The sequence below is a fragment of the Bufo bufo genome, chromosome 4, assembly GCF_905171765.1.
Source record: "Bufo bufo chromosome 4, aBufBuf1.1, whole genome shotgun sequence".
In the NCBI taxonomy this organism is placed as follows: domain Eukaryota; kingdom Metazoa; phylum Chordata; class Amphibia; order Anura; family Bufonidae; genus Bufo; species Bufo bufo.
In genome coordinates, this window is record NC_053392.1 from 286,663,161 (window position 1) to 286,682,264 (window position 19,104).

Genomic DNA, 19,104 nt, shown 5'->3' on the forward strand with positions numbered 1-19,104 from the left:
GTGGGTTATTCCTTTGAGGAATGGAAGCAGGTCAAATTCGGGGATATTTCGTAGGCCTAGGATTTGCCTTTTCAGGGATGAGATTTCCATAAAGTGACCACACATTGATGTCCTTTCCACTAGCCCTCTTTGGGGTTAGGAAGCTCATATTTGCAGGGTAAATAGAGGAGATATGGGGGTACAGGATGGGCACTAAAGCTTGTCTGTGGGTCCTTCCTTTGAGGAATGGAAGCAGGTCAAATTTGGGGTTATTTAGTAGGCCTTGGATTTACCTTTTTAGGAAAGAGATTTCCATAAAGTGACCCCCCATTGATGTCCTGTCCAGCAACCCTATTTGGGGTTAGGAAGCTCATATTTTCAGGGTTAATAAAGGAGATATGGGGGTACAGGATGAGCACTGAAGCTTGTCTGTGGGTTATTCCTTTGAGGAATGGAAGCAGGTCAAATTCGGGGATATTTCGTAGGCCTAGGATTTGCCTTTTCAGGGATGAGATTTCCATAAAGTGACCGCACATTGATGTCCTTTCCACTAGCCCTCTTTGGGGTTAGGAAGCTCATATTTGCAGGGTTAATAGAGGAGATATGGGGATACAGGATGGGCACTAAAGCTTGTCTGTGGGTACTTCCTTTGAGGAATGGAAGTAGGTCAAATTTGGGGTTATTTAGTAGGCCTAGGATTTACCTTTTTAGGAAAGAGATTTCCATAAAGTGACCCCCCATTGATGTCCTGTCCAGCAGCCTTCTTTGGGGTTAGGAAGCTCATATTTTCAGGGTTAAGAGAGGATATATGGGGGTACAGGATGAGCACTGAAGCTTGTCTGTGGGTTCTTCCTTTGAGGAATGGAAGCAGGTCAAATTCGGGGTTATTTAGTAGGCCTAGGATTTACATTTTCAGGGAAGAGATTTCCATAAAGTGACCCCCCATTGATGTCCTGTGCAGCAGCCAACTTTGGGGTTAGGAAGCTCATATTATCAGGGTTAATAGAGGAGATATAGAGCTACGAGATTTCCATAAAGTGACCCTCCATATACCTAAACCCATTATCCTAAATGTGCCCTAACAAACTTCCAGACACAAAGTGTTTAATAAAAAAGAATATATTTATTGATCAATCCTCATTATCCAAGACACCAAAAAATTATGAAAGTGCATTTATTAAACAAACACCATTATCTCAAACCCCCAACAAACCCCATTATCATATTGCCAAAAATAATGAAATTGTATTTATTCATCAAACCCCATCAGTAACCTATAGTAACCTAATAAATGAATATAGATAGAGATGAATAATCTGTCTTTCCTTAGGAACCCAATCATATTTTCCTTGCATTTTTGTCTCATAACAGCTCAGCGATCCTCATAGCAAGCACCATGATACATCATTGACCAACTTTATTTTGGCCTCTGTCAGGGTTGTCTTGATCTCTCATCATCGCTGCTATGCGCTTCATGCACTTCCTAAACAGATGGGTTCCCAGGATAGGAAGTAGTCCATATATTACAGTAAAACAGTGTGCGTTTGTATACAACGTAGCGCGTAAATTATAGTCCATGGTTGGACTATGGAAGCTTATCATCTTCAAAGTTGAGTACTTCTCCCGCAATCTTCAGTCCTTCTGAGGAAAAAGAAAGAAAGAAGAAAGTCCAACGTTACAACCTGATATCAGAACATCCACTTGAAGATTTATGATTATGCACCTAATAAAATCAATCAATGTCTGGTATATACTAGAGCTTGCTGATGCTGTCTGCCTCTGCCTCCCGGACCTCGTTCACATCGCTGACAATGAGGGTGTTTTTGCTCTGCAATAAAACATAAATGAACATTAATATGCAATCATAGAAAGCATAAACCTAAAAAACATAAACAACATCAAAACACTGTTGGTATTTTTATAAAACAGTGCGTAAAATATAGCCCTTGGCTGGACTATAGAAGGTCGTTATCTTCGAAGTCGAGTACTTCTCCGGCAATATTTAGTCCTTCTGAGGAAAAAGAAAGAAGAAAGTCCAACATTATAACCTGATATCAGGACATTCACTGGAAGATTTGTGATTATCCACTAAATGAAATCAATCAATGTTTGGTATAGTTACCGGCTAGATCTTGTTGGTGCTGTCTGCCTCTGCCCATGGGACCTTGTTGAGAGCGCTGGCAATGAGGGAGTCTTTTCTCTGCAATAAAACATAAATGAACATTAATATGCAATGATAGAAAGCATCCACTAATTAGCAAAAAAAAAAAAAAGATATTATTTGGACAGTCAATTCAGTCTTTTATAACCTGATATCAGAACATTCAGTGGAAAATTTGTGATTATAAATAAAATAAATCAATGTGTGGTTTAGTTACCTGCTAGAGCTTGCTGGTGCTGTCTGACTTTTCCCACAGGACCTTGTTGACATCGCTGGCACTGAGGGAGTTGGTGCTCTGCAATAAAACATAAATGAACGTTAATATACAATCATGGAAAGCATTCACTCATTAGCAAACACAATGATATTATTTGGACAGTCTATTCACCTTGAAGTCCAGCCAGTATCATCCTCGTCACTGATTGTGTCCTGGGAAGTGATGTCCTCGTCTTCGTTGCTGTTCTCATCCTTTGAAGTAGAGTCTTCATCCTGGCTTGCCTGACGATCTTCAGAATCCCGATTTCTTTATAGGAAACATATAAAACACAAAGGGCTTAGCAATCAATATTGCAAAGCAAGAATTGTTTTTACTCCCACAATCAAGTACCTTGAGGTGTTCTGGGAAGTGATGTCCTCGTCTTGCTCACTGTGATCATCCTGGCTTTCTCGATGTTCTTCTGGATCCAGATGTCTGCATAGGAAACAGATAAAATGCAAATTACTTAGTAATCAAGGTTGCAGAGCAATAATTGTTTTTACTTCAACAATCAAGTACCTTGAGGTGCTGGCTTGTGGCTCATCACTCGTCACTTGCCCTGCTTGTATTACTAGTTGGTAGCCATGGCAAATATCCGTTAGCGTCTTCTCCCTATAGCTTCGTTCGGCCGTGAGGTTGGTATGTGCCAGATATTTTGAAAACATATTCTTTTCGGAGTCTGAATAATGAGGAATGGTCCAAGTTTCACAAACCCTCCTGACAAGCTGGCTAGAGATGTTGGGAAGTTTGAATCTAGGATTAAAAAGAAAATGGTAAACACATAAGATATTACACTATATTTACACTTTGAAAATGATAAGTGATTTTTTTTTAATCTTACTTCTTGTGGTACCGCATGATGTCATTGGAAACGTTATAAATCTCTTTTCCAGAGGTCGATATGAAGAATGTATCCTTTGGAGAGTCTTTCTGTAGCAACTTTGGTCTAGCTTTTTCAAAGTAGACTTTAAACCACTGTGGGGGGGGGGGAGGGGGTTTATAAAAAAAAGGCATGAGAAATTATTAAAATGCCTTATTTCAATATTATGTTAACCTATAACCTTAGAGAAAGCTTACCATTTCTTCCTCCTTGTTTAGTACAAAAGTAGCCACTTGTTGTGAAGCTGTCTTGTGTAACTTAACACCGACTATAGCAAGATCTTCCCCATTATATGTGTGGGAGATTCGTTCTTTCCACTCAGAAACCTAAGAGCCAAGAGTTAGAAAAGTTTAATGGACACAAAAGCAAACCAACAATAAGAATAAAGAAAGAGGATGAAAAAGTTACTCACGGTCATATTTTGCACTACCCCTGGTCGTTGTAGATGTTTCAATATAAGCAGGGCCTCCAAATAATAAAGAATTTCTAGATATGTTTCTCGATCAGTGTTTCTACCTTGGACATCCTTGAAACACTGTGAGAATGATGGTTTTGCCACATCTAGAAGCCTGCGACATTCCTGGGGTGTCTTTGAAGTGGTTGTCAATGCCTGGTACCTAAAAATAAGATACATATGATATTACTATATAAAATAAGCATATATTACTGTATGTATATATGTACAGAGAGAGAGAGAGAATAGCTCACCGTTTGCTGACAACCTCTCTAGAAATGCCCTTTGACAACCTCTTTTGTATGTCATCGGTCACCTTGTGAAAGAATTCGCAGGACTTATACAAATTTGGATGTTTGGTAAAGAGGTTGGTGGATCTTAGCTGATAGGTCATAAACCTCCGGACATGTTTCAGGTAGTTGAAGATGGTCTGGTTTGCAAGATTCAAATCCCTCAGCTTGGTAAAGAAGGCGTTGGCCTTTTCCACATCCTTCACGAACTGTAGGTTTACGGTCTTTGGGTTCATGTAAAAAAGGAACCTTGCAACATCTTCAACCTCCTGTTTATAATTATTGACCTTCAAAGTGTCCTTCAGATAGGAGGCAAAGCCCTTCAGCATTGGGTTGTCTAATGAATGACGTTGGTACAACCCTTCAGCCATCATCTTCTTTCTTGTATTCACTGTCCATTTTGTCTGTAGGATTCTATAATTCAGAAGGAAAATGCAATAGTTAGACTAAAGACATTTTACCAATACTGAGAAGACATAGGCTGTCGCAAAACACTGACCTCTGTGTCTCACTATCGAGGTTATCAATTTCCTCAATTTCTTCATCTTGTCTTCTTTCTTGTCCTTCCTCGTGGTCTTCTTCTGGAATGCTGTCTCTCTCTTCTATATCTTGGTCCTCGGTCTCGGCTGGCACATCCTCAATTTCTTCTTCAGGCTCCACATTGCCATGTGCGACCTCCAAATCTTCTTGAGGTTGGAATGTGTCCTCGTCGTCTTCCGTGTGAAGTGGCTGTACTTGAGAGGCCACTGCTTGCAATGTGGAGGTGGCAGCAGACACAGAGGTAGGTGTTATCTCTTGTCTGACATTCCTATAATATATAAAATATAAAATATGAATTTGGGTACTGGGATGGACTCACACATGAGACGATAGGCAATGAGGTAGCACATACCTGTTTGAAGCCGGCTTGTCTGATATTATAAAGCCTCTGTCCTCTAGAAAAGGTACAACTTTTTCCAGAGATCCTAGAGACATGATCTCATCGTAAGAAATGGTAGTGCCCTTCGATGCTATATTGACCAGGGTCTTCTTGGCCGATTCTAATGCCGCTTTCCTGGCTTCATCTGTGCTCAGTCTCATACACTTTCTTTTCAGATGTGTTGAGAGAATCTTGTGTGGTCTATAGCAGACAGGGCATGTCTGTGGAGTTCTGTTTTTGCTGTTTAAAGACAAAAAAAATAGTTTATTTTTATTAATTTTTTATTTTTTTTGCACATTAATTCCTGTGGAACCCCTGCCCCAGGACCTTAGAAAAAAAATAGCCCTCACAATAGGAATCAAAACATAAATCACAAAAAGATCTATAAATGGTTTAGAGAGCAGCTTTTACAGCAAGTTATTTAACAATGTGTGTATGTCTTAGATAAAGATCAATGTGTAAATATTCTAATTGGACAACTTGATTAAAGGGGCATGTTTTAAACTTAGCAACTTGGTTCCATATTGGGGGTGAGGGGAGAATGAGGTCAGCAGATAAAGCCCCAGAAGACCATTCAGATTATGAGTGATTTTATTCACTGAAGGAATAAAGTTTACTTAATTTTTTTATATATTAATTTCTATTTTATTATGATTTAATTGCAATAAACTAAAGTTTTGGTGACCCACAAGATAAATTCTGTTTTTGTTTTCACTGATGGAATAAGGTTGGTATTTTTGGCCCACCACTGCAATAGGGAGGGGTAGGTGTGAACAGAAACCGCTCCCTGAATAAGTGTGAAATTTTGCCACCTTTAAGATATGATAATTCCTAGTTTTTTGTTAGAAGGTGTCATGCTAGAATAATACAACTTCATGATAATAACATGAGCATTGCCACATGCAAAAACACCAGTACTATTAAGATGTAAATTATATATCCCATACTGTGAAATGGAAAAAACTCCTTCCTCCACAAACTGAACTGACAGGAGCTTATATACACATAGTTTAATCAAAGTCCCTTTTAGAGACCCTCGGGATATTTATATAATTGTAGCAATGGTCTATTGAGACCTGAAATCCATATAGGGGTCCCTAACAAATGTTAAAATTTTTGTCTTTATTATTTAATGGACAAAACACACTATAAAGAAAAAACAATTCACTTTAAAATTATCAGTGTAACAGTGTACACGCGGGGTTGTGTGATTACAATTGCAAGGTGAGATAACATACACAGTATATTTGATGGGATCCCTTGATAGGGTATATCTCCTCCCCCCTAAAGGTATGGGATGGTATTACCACTGGCAGTTACTAGTTCAAAATACTGACAGTGGATCAACTACAGGGGCACTGCAGTGTACAGCGTAAGGGAATTGTTACTAGCATGCGGCGGCAATCAGCCGAGTAGATAAGGAGAGTGTGACAGCATAGGAATTTGACCACAGTGAAATTGATGCCTCTATGACACAGCAATAGAGGAAGGAGCGCAGTTTGAAATCAGTGCAAGAAAGGAGTCAAACAGTGGCTAGGGAGACTGGTGACATTGTGTTAGCCCTGCGGCTGAGAGAAACAGCCACCCAATATAGGGGACCAGCAATTATGCTAGCTGCTTGGTAACCCTGATCTAGGGACCAGATAGCAGTGAACATTGGCAGGAGAGACATACTCACCAGTGCCCCTGCAGTTGATCCACTGTCAGTATTTTGAACTAGTAACTGCCAGTGGTAATACCATCCCATACATTTAGGGGGGGGGGGATATACCCTATCAAGGGATCCCATCAAATATACTGTGTATGTTATCTCACCTTGCAATTGTAATCACACAACCCCGCGTGTACACTGTTACACTGATAATTTTAAAGTGAATTGTTTTTTCTTTATAGTGTGTTTTGTCCATTAAATAATAAAGACAAAAATTTTAACATTTGTTAGGGACCCCTATAGGGATTTCAGGTCTCAATAGACCATTGCTACAATTATATACACATAGAGCTCAGAATATGCCGCCCCAACACTCTGCCAGGAGCTTAGATCCCCACGGTGCTCACAAGTTTAATAAAAGTAAAAAATGATAAAGATAAAATGAAATAATAATCAAGATCCAAATAAAAGAAAGTACATATAAAAGTATGTAAAAACACTCTGGGCTCATGCCCAGGAATGTAAGGGCGCCGTGCCTGTGCTGCGGACCGCAAATAGCTAGCTTGGCTCAGTTGACCAAAAAGTTTGCCCACCACTGGTATAGATCATCAAACAAAACATTAGCCCTCAAAATTTGAATCAAAGCAAAAACACATATTTTACATACAACTTTAGTCTATTTTAAAATGCATACTAATAACAAATACATGTACTTACGTTTTGGATACAGACTCCATGATTATTCCTTGAATATCCTAAAGATTTCCCCTTTTGGAAACGAAACAATAAACTGCAGAAATAGTTGTCAATAGACAAAATGTAAGAATATAAAAAATCAAAATCTATAAATGAAGTAAATCACAAAAAGAAAATAGCAAAAGTTGGAAAATTATCCAAAAAGCATAGACAGGTTTAGAGAGCTCCCTTTTCAGCAAGTTCAAAAAACTGTCTGGGAGCACCCTGGACACACAGTCTATATAACAATGGGTGAGTCTTAGATAAATATCAGTGTGGAAAGATTCTAATTGGACAACTTGATTAAAGGGGCATGGTTTTAAACGTAACCTGATTCCATATTGTGGGTGATGGAAGAATGAGGTCAGCAGATAAAGCATCAGAAGACCATTCTGATTTTGAGCGTTTTTTTTCACTGAAGGAATAAAGTTCACTTAATTCTTTATATATTAATTTCTATTTTATTATGATTCATTTGCTATAAACTAAAGTTTTTTGCAGTGCGGAGGCACAGCCAGAAGCACTATGGAAGCACTCTGTAGCACTCATATCCCGGATCCTGGACCCATTGAAGTGAATGGGTCCTTGATGCGGGCGGCACACGGTCGTGTGCATGAGCCCTAATAGTCCTCACTGGTACTGTTGACGCAATATTTTACGTTTTGCGACTTTTTTCTGCTCTGCACTATGCTCGCCAGTTTTCTGAAATTGGGCGTGTTTTCTTATGTAAATGAATCTCTAGACAGATTTACTATTGGGATTATTTAAAAAGTCGCAAAAAAGTCGCAATTTCACTCCAGTGAGGACCATGCTTATCTTATGAGACTTTTTAATAGAACATGCGACTTTTTCATAAAAACGTGCGACATTTTCATAAAGATGTGCGACTTTTGTAAAGCTGCTTACTGACGGATAAACTGCTACCGTCAAACCACATTTATTACAGTCTCAAAGGGCCGATCATAAATCTGACTTGGCTAAAACTTACTTTAGCCATATGTGAAAGTGGAGTGAGCCGTCAGAGTCATGATAAATCTGGCCCACAGTCTATAACAATGGGTGAGTCTTAGATAAATATCAGTGTGTAAACATTCTAATTGGAGAACTTGATTAAAGGGGCATGGTTTTAAACTTAACAACCTGATTCCATATTGTGGGTGATGGTAAAATGAGGTCAGCAGATAAAGCATGAGAAGACCATTCTGATTTTGAGCGTTTTTTTTCACTGAAGGAATAAAGTTTACTTAATTCTTTATATATTAATTTCTATTTTATTATGATTCATTTGCTATAAACTAAAGTTTTTTGCAGTGTGGAGGCACAGCCAGAAGCACTATGGAAGCACTCTGTAGCACTCATATCCTGGATCCTGGACCCATTGAAGTGAATGGGTCCTTGATGCGGGCGGCACACGGTCGTGTGCATGAGCCCTAATAGTCCTCACTGACGCAATATTTTAGGTTTTGCGACTTTTTTCTGCTCTGCACTATGCTCGCCAGTTTTCTGAAATTGGGCGTGTTTTCTTATGTAAATGAATTTCTAGACAGATTTACTATTGGGATTATTTAAAAAGTCGCAAAAAAGTGGCAATTTCACTCCAGTGAGGACCATGCTTATCTTATGAGACTTTTTAATAGAACATGCGACTTTTTCATAAAAACGTGCGACATTTTCGTAAAGATGTGCGACTTTTGTAAAGCTGCTTACTGACGGATAAACTGCTACCGTCAAACCACATTTATTACAGTCTTAAAGGGCCGATCATAAATCTGACTTGGCTAAAACTTATTTTAGCCATATGTGAAAGTGGAGTGAGCCGTCAGAGTCATGATAAATCTGGCCCACAGTCTATAACAATGGGTGAGTCTTAGATAGATATCAATGCGTAAAGATTCTAATTAAAGAACTTGATTAAAGGGGCATGGTTTTAAACTTAACAACCTGATTCCATATTGTGGGTGATGGGAGAATGAGGTCAGCAGATAAAGCCCCAGAAGACCATTCTGATTTTGAGCGTTTTTTTTCACTGAAGGAATAAAGTTTACTTAATTCTTTATATATTAATTTATTGCATTGCATCCTCTTCTATATTAGGAGTGAATACTCATTTGATTTGTACATTGACTGACTGATCACCATTTCATTGAGGTTACTGGTAATGAGAGTCGGGTAGCCACTTCCACTGACGGCACGGTTACTCAATTATCTGTAGAAAAGAAAAAAAGGCTGTCAGCAGTGCCATCTAGTGTTTATAGATGAGGTGTCATGCATGGTGCTTTTAATCCATATGTCATCCATAGGGCTGAACATAGATGACCACACACAGCTAGAATGTCAGAAATCACATAGAGTAAAGCCTGAATCCCCAGGGCTTCAAATCACACACTATTGCATTGCATCCTCTTCTATGTGTGCTAGAGGACATATTAGGAGTGAATACTCATTTGATTTGTACATTGACTGACTGATGACCATTTCATTCAGGTTACTGGTAATGAGAGTCGGGTAGCCACTTCCACTGACGGCACGGTTACTCAATTGTCTGTAGAAAAGAAAAAGAGGCTGTCAGCAGTGCCATCTAGTGTTTATAGATGGCACTGCTGACATATTAGGAGTGAATACTCATTTGATTTGTACATTGACTGACTGATGACCATTTCATTCAGGTTACTGGTAATGAGAGTCGGGTAGCCACTTCCACTGACGGCACGGTTACTCAATTGTCTGTAGAAAAGAAAAAGAGGCTGTCAGCAGTGCCATCTAGTGTTTATAGATGGCACTGCTGACATATTAGGAGTGAATACTCATTTGATTTGTACATTGACTGACTGATGACCATTTCATTCAGGTTACTGGTAATGAGAGTCGGGTAGCCACTTCCACTGATGGCACGGTTACTCAATTGTCTGTAGAAAAGAAAAAGAGGCTATCAGCAGTGCCATCTAGTGTTTATAGATGAGGTGTCATGCATTGTGCTTTTAATCCATATGTCATCCATAGGGCTGAACATAGATGACCACGCAGAGTCAAGTTCCCAAAGTAAAGGCAGTAGCAACAGAGCTACAATGGCAGACATCACATAGAGTAAAGCCTGAATCCCCAGGGCTTCAAATCACACACTATTGCATTGCATCCTCTTCTATGTCTGCTAGAGGACATATTAGGATTGAATACTCATTTGATTTGTACATTGACTGACTGATGACCATTTCATTCAGGTTACTGGTAATGAGAGTCGGGTAGCCACTTCCACTGACGGCACGGTTACTCAATTATCTGTAGAAAAGAAAAAGAGGCTGTCAGCAGTGCCATCTAGTGTTTATAGATGGCACTGCTGACATATTAGGAGTGAATACTCATTTGATTTGTACATTGACTGACTGATGACCATTTCATTCAGGTTACTGGTAATGAGAGTCGGGTAGCCACTTCCACTGACGGCACGGTTACTCAATTGTCTGTAGAAAAGAAAAAGAGGCTGTCAGCAGTGCCATCTAGTGTTTATAGATGAGGTGTCATGCATGGTGCTTTTAATCCATATGTCATCCATAGGGCTGAACATAGATGACCACGCAGAGTCAAGTTCCCAAAGTAAAGGCTGTAGCAACAGAGCTACAATGGCAGACATCACATAGAGTAAAGCCTGAATCCCCAGGGCTTCAAATCACACACTATTGCATTGCATCCTCTTCTATGTCTGCTAGAGGACATATTAGGATTGAATACTCATTTGATTTGTACATTGACTGACTGATGACCATTTCATTGAGGTTACTGGTAATGAGAGTCGGGTAGCCACTTCCACTGACGGCACGGTTACTCAATTGTCTGTAGAAAAGAAAAAGAGGCTATCAGCAGTGCCATCTAGTGTTTATAGATGAGGTGTCATGCATGGTGCTTTTAATCCATATGTCATCCATAGGGCTGAACATAGATGACCACGCAGAGTCAAGTTCCCAAAGTAAAGGCTGTAGCAACAGAGCTACAATGGCAGACATCACATAGAGTAAAGCCTGAATCCCCAGGGCTTCAAATCACACACTATTGCATTGCATCCTCTTCTATGTCTGCTAGAGGACATATTAGGATTGAATACTCATTTGATTTGTACATTGACTGACTGATGACCATTTCATTCAGGTTACTGGTAATGAGAGTCGGGTAGCCACTTCCACTGACGGCACGGTTACTCAATTATCTGTAGAAAAGAAAAAGAGGCTGTCAGCAGTGCCATCTAGTGTTTATAGATGGCACTGCTGACATATTAGGAGTGAATACTCATTTGATTTGTACATTGACTGACTGATGACCATTTCATTCAGGTTACTGGTAATGAGAGTCGGGTAGCCACTTCCACTGACGGCACGGTTACTCAATTGTCTGTAGAAAAGAAAAAGAGGCTATCAGCAGTGCCATCTAGTGTTTATAGATGAGGTGTCATGCATGGTGCTTTTAATCCATATGTCATCCATAGGGCTGAACATAGATGACCACGCAGAGTCAAGTTCCCAAAGTAAAGGCTGTAGCAACAGAGCTACAATGGCAGAAATCACATAGAGTAAAGCCTGAATCCCCAGGGCTTCAAATCACACACTATTGCATTGCATCCTCTTCTATGTCTGCTAGAGGACATATTAGGATTGAATACTCATTTGATTTGTACATTGACTGACTGATGACCATTTCATTGAGGTTACTGGTAATGAGAGTCGGGTAGCCACTTCCACTGACGGCACGGTTACTCAATTGTCTGTAGAAAAGAAAAAGAGGCTGTCAGCAGTGCCATCTAGTGTTTATAGATGAGGTGTCATGCATGGTGCTTTTAATCCATATGTCATCCATAGGGCTGAACATAGATGACCACGCAGAGTCAAGTTCCCAAAGTAAAGGCTGTAGCAACAGAGCTACAATGGCAGAAATCACATAGAGTAAAGCCTGAATCCCCAGCGCTTCAAATCACACACTATTGCTTTGCATCCTCTTCTATGTGTGCTAGAGGACATATTAGGAGTGAATACTCATTTGATTTGTACATTGACTGACTGATGACCATTTCATTCAGGTTACTGGTAATGAGAGTCGGGTAGCCACTTCCACTGACGGCACGGTTACTCAATTGTCTGTAGAAAAGAAAAAGAGGCTGTCAGCAGTGCCATCTAGTGTTTATAGATGGCACTGCTGACATATTAGGAGTGAATACTCATTTGATTTGTACATTGACTGACTGATGACCATTTCATTCAGGTTACTGGTAATGAGAGTCGGGTAGCCACTTCCACTGACGGCACGGTTACTCAATTGTCTGTAGAAAAGAAAAAGAGGCTGTCAGCAGTGCCATCTAGTGTTTATAGATGAGGTGTCATGCATGGTGCTTTTAATCCATATGTCATCCATAGGGCTGAACATAGATGACCACGCAGAGTCAAGTTCCCAAAGTAAAGGCTGTAGCAACAGAGCTACAATGGCAGAAATCACATAGAGTAAAGCCTGAATCCCCCGCGCTTCCAATCACACACTATTGCATTGCATCCTCTTCTATGTGTGCTAGAGGACATATTAGGAGTGAATACTCATTTGATTTGTACATTGACTGACTGATGACCATTTCATTGAGGTTACTGGTAATGAGAGTCGGGTAGCCACTTCCACTGACGGCACGGTTACTCAATTATCTGTAGAAAAGAAAAAAAGGCTGTCAGCACTGCCATCTAGTGTTTATAGGTGGGGTTGCATGCATGGTGATATCAATGGTGCTATTAATCCCTATAGTATCCATACACCTTTATGCCTGCTACCTCATAGGTAACTGAGAGTTGGGGTCACCATACCCATCCAGTGGCCTTGCCACCATAGTATCTATAGATTTTGCTTAAGGGCTGACCATAGAAAAAGAGGCTGTCAGCAGTGCCATCTAGTGTTTATAGATGAGGTGTCATGCATGGTGCTTTTAATCCATATGTCATCCATAGGGCTGAACATAGATGACCACGCAGAGTCAAGTTCCCAAAGTAAAGGCTGTAGCAACAGAGCTACAATGGCAGAAATCACATAGAGTAAAGCCTGAATCCCCCGCGCTTCCAATCACACACTATTGCATTGCATCCTCTTCTATGTGTGCTAGAGGACATATTAGGAGTGAATACTCATTTGATTTGTACATTGACTGACTGATGACCATTTCATTGAGGTTACTGGTAATGAGAGTCGGGTAGCCACTTCCACTGACGGCACGGTTACTCAATTATCTGTAGAAAAGAAAAAAAGGCTGTCAGCACTGCCATCTAGTGTTTATAGATGGCACTGCTGACATATTAGGAGTGAATACTCATTTGATTTGTACATTGACTGACTGATGACCATTTCATTCAGGTTACTGGTAATGAGAGTCGGGTAGCCACTTCCACTGACGGCACGGTTACTCAATTGTCTGTAGAAAAGAAAAAGAGGCTGTCAGCAGTGCCATCTAGTGTTTATAGATGAGGTGTCATGCATGGTGCTTTTAATCCATATGTCATCCATAGGGCTGAACATAGATGACCACGCAGAGTCAAGTTCCCAAAGTAAAGGCTGTAGCAACAGAGCTACAATGGCAGACATCACATAGAGTAAAGCCTGAATCCCCAGGGCTTCAAATCACACACTATTGCATTGCATCCTCTTCTATGTCTGCTAGAGGACATATTAGGATTGAATACTCATTTGATTTGTACATTGACTGACTGATGACCATTTCATTGAGGTTACTGGTAATGAGAGTCGGGTAGCCACTTCCACTGACGGCACGGTTACTCAATTGTCTGTAGAAAAGAAAAAGAGGCTATCAGCAGTGCCATCTAGTGTTTATAGATGAGGTGTCATGCATGGTGCTTTTAATCCATATGTCATCCATAGGGCTGAACATAGATGACCACGCAGAGTCAAGTTCCCAAAGTAAAGGCTGTAGCAACAGAGCTACAATGGCAGACATCACATAGAGTAAAGCCTGAATCCCCAGGGCTTCAAATCACACACTATTGCATTGCATCCTCTTCTATGTCTGCTAGAGGACATATTAGGATTGAATACTCATTTGATTTGTACATTGACTGACTGATGACCATTTCATTCAGGTTACTGGTAATGAGAGTCGGGTAGCCACTTCCACTGACGGCACGGTTACTCAATTATCTGTAGAAAAGAAAAAGAGGCTGTCAGCAGTGCCATCTAGTGTTTATAGATGGCACTGCTGACATATTAGGAGTGAATACTCATTTGATTTGTACATTGACTGACTGATGACCATTTCATTCAGGTTACTGGTAATGAGAGTCGGGTAGCCACTTCCACTGACGGCACGGTTACTCAATTGTCTGTAGAAAAGAAAAAGAGGCTATCAGCAGTGCCATCTAGTGTTTATAGATGAGGTGTCATGCATGGTGCTTTTAATCCATATGTCATCCATAGGGCTGAACATAGATGACCACGCAGAGTCAAGTTCCCAAAGTAAAGGCTGTAGCAACAGAGCTACAATGGCAGAAATCACATAGAGTAAAGCCTGAATCCCCAGGGCTTCAAATCACACACTATTGCATTGCATCCTCTTCTATGTCTGCTAGAGGACATATTAGGATCGAATACTCATTTGATTTGTACATTGACTGACTGATGACCATTTCATTGAGGTTATTGATAATGAGAGTCGGGTAGCCACTTCCACTGACGGCACGGTTACTCAATTGTCTGTAGAAAAGAAAAAGAGGCTGTCAGCAGTGCCATCTAGTGTTTATAGATGAGGTGTCATGCATGGTGCTTTTAATCCATATGTCATCCATAGGGCTGAACATAGATGACCACGCAGAGTCAAGTTCCCAAAGTAAAGGCTGTAGCAACAGAGCTACAATGGCAGAAATCACTTAGAGTAAAGCCTGAATCCCCAGCGCTTCAAATCACACACTATTGCTTTGCATCCTCTTCTATGTGTGCTAGAGGACATATTAGGAGTGAATACTCATTTGATTTGTACATTGACTGACTGATGACCATTTCATTCAGGTTACTGGTAATGAGAGTCGGGTAGCCACTTCCACTGACGGCACGGTTACTCAATTGTCTGTAGAAAAGAAAAAGAGGCTGTCAGCAGTGCCATCTAGTGTTTATAGATGGCACTGCTGACATATTAGGAGTGAATACTCATTTGATTTGTACATTGACTGACTGATGACCATTTCATTCAGGTTACTGGTAATGAGAGTCGGGTAGCCACTTCCACTGACGGCACGGTTACTCAATTGTCTGTAGAAAAGAAAAAGAGGCTGTCAGCAGTGCCATCTAGTGTTTATAGATGAGGTGTCATGCATGGTGCTTTTAATCCATATGTCATCCATAGGGCTGAACATAGATGACCACGCAGAGTCAAGTTCCCAAAGTAAAGGCTGTAGCAACAGAGCTACAATGGCAGAAATCACATAGAGTAAAGCCTGAATCCCCCGCGCTTCCAATCACACACTATTGCATTGCATCCTCTTCTATGTGTGCTAGAGGACATATTAGGAGTGAATACTCATTTGATTTGTACATTGACTGACTGATGACCATTTCATTGAGGTTACTGGTAATGAGAGTCGGGTAGCCACTTCCACTGACGGCACGGTTACTCAATTATCTGTAGAAAAGAAAAAAAGGCTGTCAGCACTGCCATCTAGTGTTTATAGGTGGGGTTGCATGCATGGTGATATCAATGGTGCTATTAATCCCTATAGTATCCATACACCTTTATGCCTGCTACCTCATAGGTAACTGAGAGTTGGGGTCACCATACCCATCCAGTGGCCTTGTCACCATAGTATCTATAGATTTTGCTTAAGGGCTGACTATAGCTGAACAAAAAGTCAAGTTTTTGAAACCCCAGGGCTGACCACATTGAGAGTCAAGTCAGGAACCCAGGGCTTAAACCCCTGGACACCCCTATGATTGGAATTGTGATGATTGAGCCCCAGGGAACACTAATAATCATTAAAATGAAGAACAGAGCCCTTGGAATGATAATATAAGGCATTTAAGCCCACTGTTGAAGACTTGCATCTCAACAGTTGCCATCAAGAGACATATCAGAATCTCACGAGCTTCAAAAAGATCAAGCCGAGAACAGGGTTTAGACCCCTGGACTGGACCCCCCCCCCTATAATTATAATTGTGATGATTGAGCCCTAGGGAACATTAATAATCATTAAAATGAAGAATAGAACCCTAGAAATGACAATATAATGCATTTAAGCCCACTGTTTCAAACTTGCATCACATGAGCTACCATCACGAAACATTTCTGGAGCTCAGGTGCTTCAAAAAGATCAAGCCGGGAGCTGAGGTGCTTCAATAGATGAACCCGGAAGCTCCAGTGCTTCATAGTCATCCTCTATGGGTTCCTCTGTAGAGTATCAAAAATCACACAATAGTGAGGTACCTCCGATACAGTTAAAAATTCAGTGGTTTTATTATACTCACAAACATAACAAGATAGCCAGCATATGCGGAATATATTTTATGATATGCTGGCTATCTAATTATGTTTGTGAGTATAATAAAACCACAGAATTTTTAACTGTATCGGAGGTACCTCACTATTGTGTGATTTTTGATACTCTACAGAGGAACCCATAGAGGTCCGGTTTAGATCAATGACGGGAGTATTGATGTCTGGTGTCTGACCAGGCGGATAATTGCACTAGAGGATAAAGTTTTTATTTGAATATGAAGCAGTGGGGTTCCACCAACATCGCATTGTATCCTGGTGTAATATACCCACTTCACTTTTGGGACCTGCAGCGCAAGTATCCAAGCTACGTGATAGGAACTCTTTTATTGTGTATCTGGATATATGTATACATCAGCACATCTGTATATCTGTATACATAAGTACAACTGTATATTTGTCCATAGTACATCATTATATATACTCTATATAAGCACCCGTATACTTAACTTATTTGTACATAATCTGTACATAACTATTCCTACTTTCTACACTATCCTTATCTGTCTGTAACTTGTTTTTATTGCACTTGCTGCCCTTTGCACTTCTGATTAGATGCAAACTGTATTTCGTTACCTGTACTTTACATGTGTAATGGCAATAAAGTTGAATCAAATCAAATCAAATCTATCTATCTATCCGATCTATCATCCATTATCTAATGCAGGGGTTTAAAACACGCAGCCTGTGAACCACAGATAATTGCCTCAAGGGTGGCATTCGACCTTCCTGTGAGAAGTCAGCAGTTTACGGAGGGCCACATGAGTCTATGGCTCCTGCAACCCCCCCCCCCCCCCCTGTTCAGCCTCATAGGCTGCAGGCCAAACAGGCGTGAAGCCTATGATGTAGTAGGAAGCGCAGGAGGTTGCGATGACATCACTGCGATCTTCCCTGCCATGTCCACAGGCCAGAGCACAACAAGGGAGCATAATACAGGGGGCACAACAGAGTGGGAATTAATACAGGTTTGAGCATTACAGGAGGCATTATAATACAGTGGGCACTCCACTCCAGCGGATGGGGGGGTTTAATACAGGTCAGAACAATACAGGGGGTGGATTAGTACAGGTTGCAACACTACAGGGGCATTATAATATAGGGGCACTACAAGGGGGCATTAATATAAGCAGACGCGCTACAGGGGGCAATATAATACAGGGGACATTACGGGAGGGCATTAAAAAGGCAGGAGCACTAAAGGGGGTCATTTTAATGCAGGGGGCATTATAATACAAAGGGTGCTTCAGAGGGGCATTATACATACTGGTACTAAAGAAAGCATTGTAATACAGGGCTTATAACTACAAAAGGGCAATAGAACTAGAGGGGGCATTGCAGGGTGGTATTATATCTACAGGGGCCATTACAGGGGCGCTTTATAAAACTGGGGCTACTGCAGGAGGCATTATAACTACTAGGGACATTATAGGGGGCTTTTTTAGTGCTGTGGGCTCTCTTGGGGTGCCTTATAAATTGGTCTTATTACTACAGGGGGCTCTCAAGGGGCGCCTTATAGAGGGGCCTTGTTCCAGCTGTGGACACTTATAGGAAGGCCATATTACCACTGGATGTACTGTGGGGGCATTATTATTGGACACAATATGGAGAGCATTGCTACTAAAGGGGGTACTAATTGGGGAGCATGATATATGCTTTTGGATTTTTAGGGGGCACTATTACTATTGAGAGGAAGGCATCCGCCGAAACGCACGTCGGGGTTACGTGGCTCTCCTGAGGTGTATATCCCATACTATGGGTATGTAGATATGTAATGCTCTTGTGGATTTTTGGGGATGTGTTTACTGGCTCTGGTGCTTAGCTATACCCACTTGGGTTATCCATAGGTGGATGTTGCCGTGCACCTGAGCCATATCTTTATGTATATGGAGTTCTAAGTTGTCACAACAGTTTCCATTGTGATATTGGATCATTGATGTGGTGACTCTCTATGCACTTGCACTTTAATTTTCTCTTGGCTGTTGTATGTTCCCATACATCTATTGGAACTATTACACATCCATACGTTGCGGTGTAGTCTGTAACCATTTATTGATGTGGTGTTTTAGCATTTGCACTTGCACCTTAGTATTTTTAGTTTTTTTTTGCCCCCATATACTGGGTAATTGTGGTTACAGAAGTACATGCAGAATTTAGTGAGGCATTGTACTCTCTTTCTCTGCCTCCGTTCTTGTACTCCATCCCTCCCCTTTATGTTTTACTTGCGCTGATATGCCTCCTCAGATGTAGCCATTTTTTATCTGTTGTCTCACA

General features: G+C 40.7%; 1 protein-coding gene across 1 annotated transcript; it reads right to left on the reverse strand.

Moving 5' to 3' along the window:
• Positions 1-1,135: 1,135 nt before the first annotated feature.
• Positions 1,136-7,662, reverse strand: LOC120998127. The gene is made up of 14 exons (XM_040428658.1): positions 7,308-7,662; positions 4,913-5,179; positions 4,520-4,828; positions 3,985-4,434; positions 3,689-3,893; positions 3,474-3,602; positions 3,238-3,371; positions 2,916-3,149; positions 2,748-2,831; positions 2,529-2,663; positions 2,358-2,435; positions 2,102-2,179; positions 1,734-1,990; positions 1,136-1,620 (listed from the first exon to the last, which is right to left on the reverse strand). The coding sequence occupies exons 1-13, from the start codon at positions 7,325-7,327 to the stop codon at positions 1,948-1,950; spliced, it is 2,166 nt and encodes a 721-aa protein (XP_040284592.1). The 5' UTR covers positions 7,328-7,662; the 3' UTR covers positions 1,136-1,620; positions 1,734-1,947.
• Between the last annotated feature and the right edge of the window lie 11,442 nt (positions 7,663-19,104).

What these genes read in the sequence shown, in the direction of transcription:
- LOC120998127 (XM_040428658.1), bottom strand. Translation starts at nt 7,327, where the DNA reads ATGGAGTCTGTATCCAAAAC. An exon ending in CTCGATAGTGAGACACAGAG is followed by an intron (nt 4,435 to 4,519) that starts GTCAGTGTTTTG and finishes TCTGAATTATAG; the next exon opens with AATCCTACAGACAAAATGGA. An exon ending in AGAGAGGTTGTCAGCAAACG is followed by an intron (nt 3,894 to 3,984) that starts GTGAGCTATTCT and finishes TCTTATTTTTAG; the next exon opens with GTACCAGGCATTGACAACCA.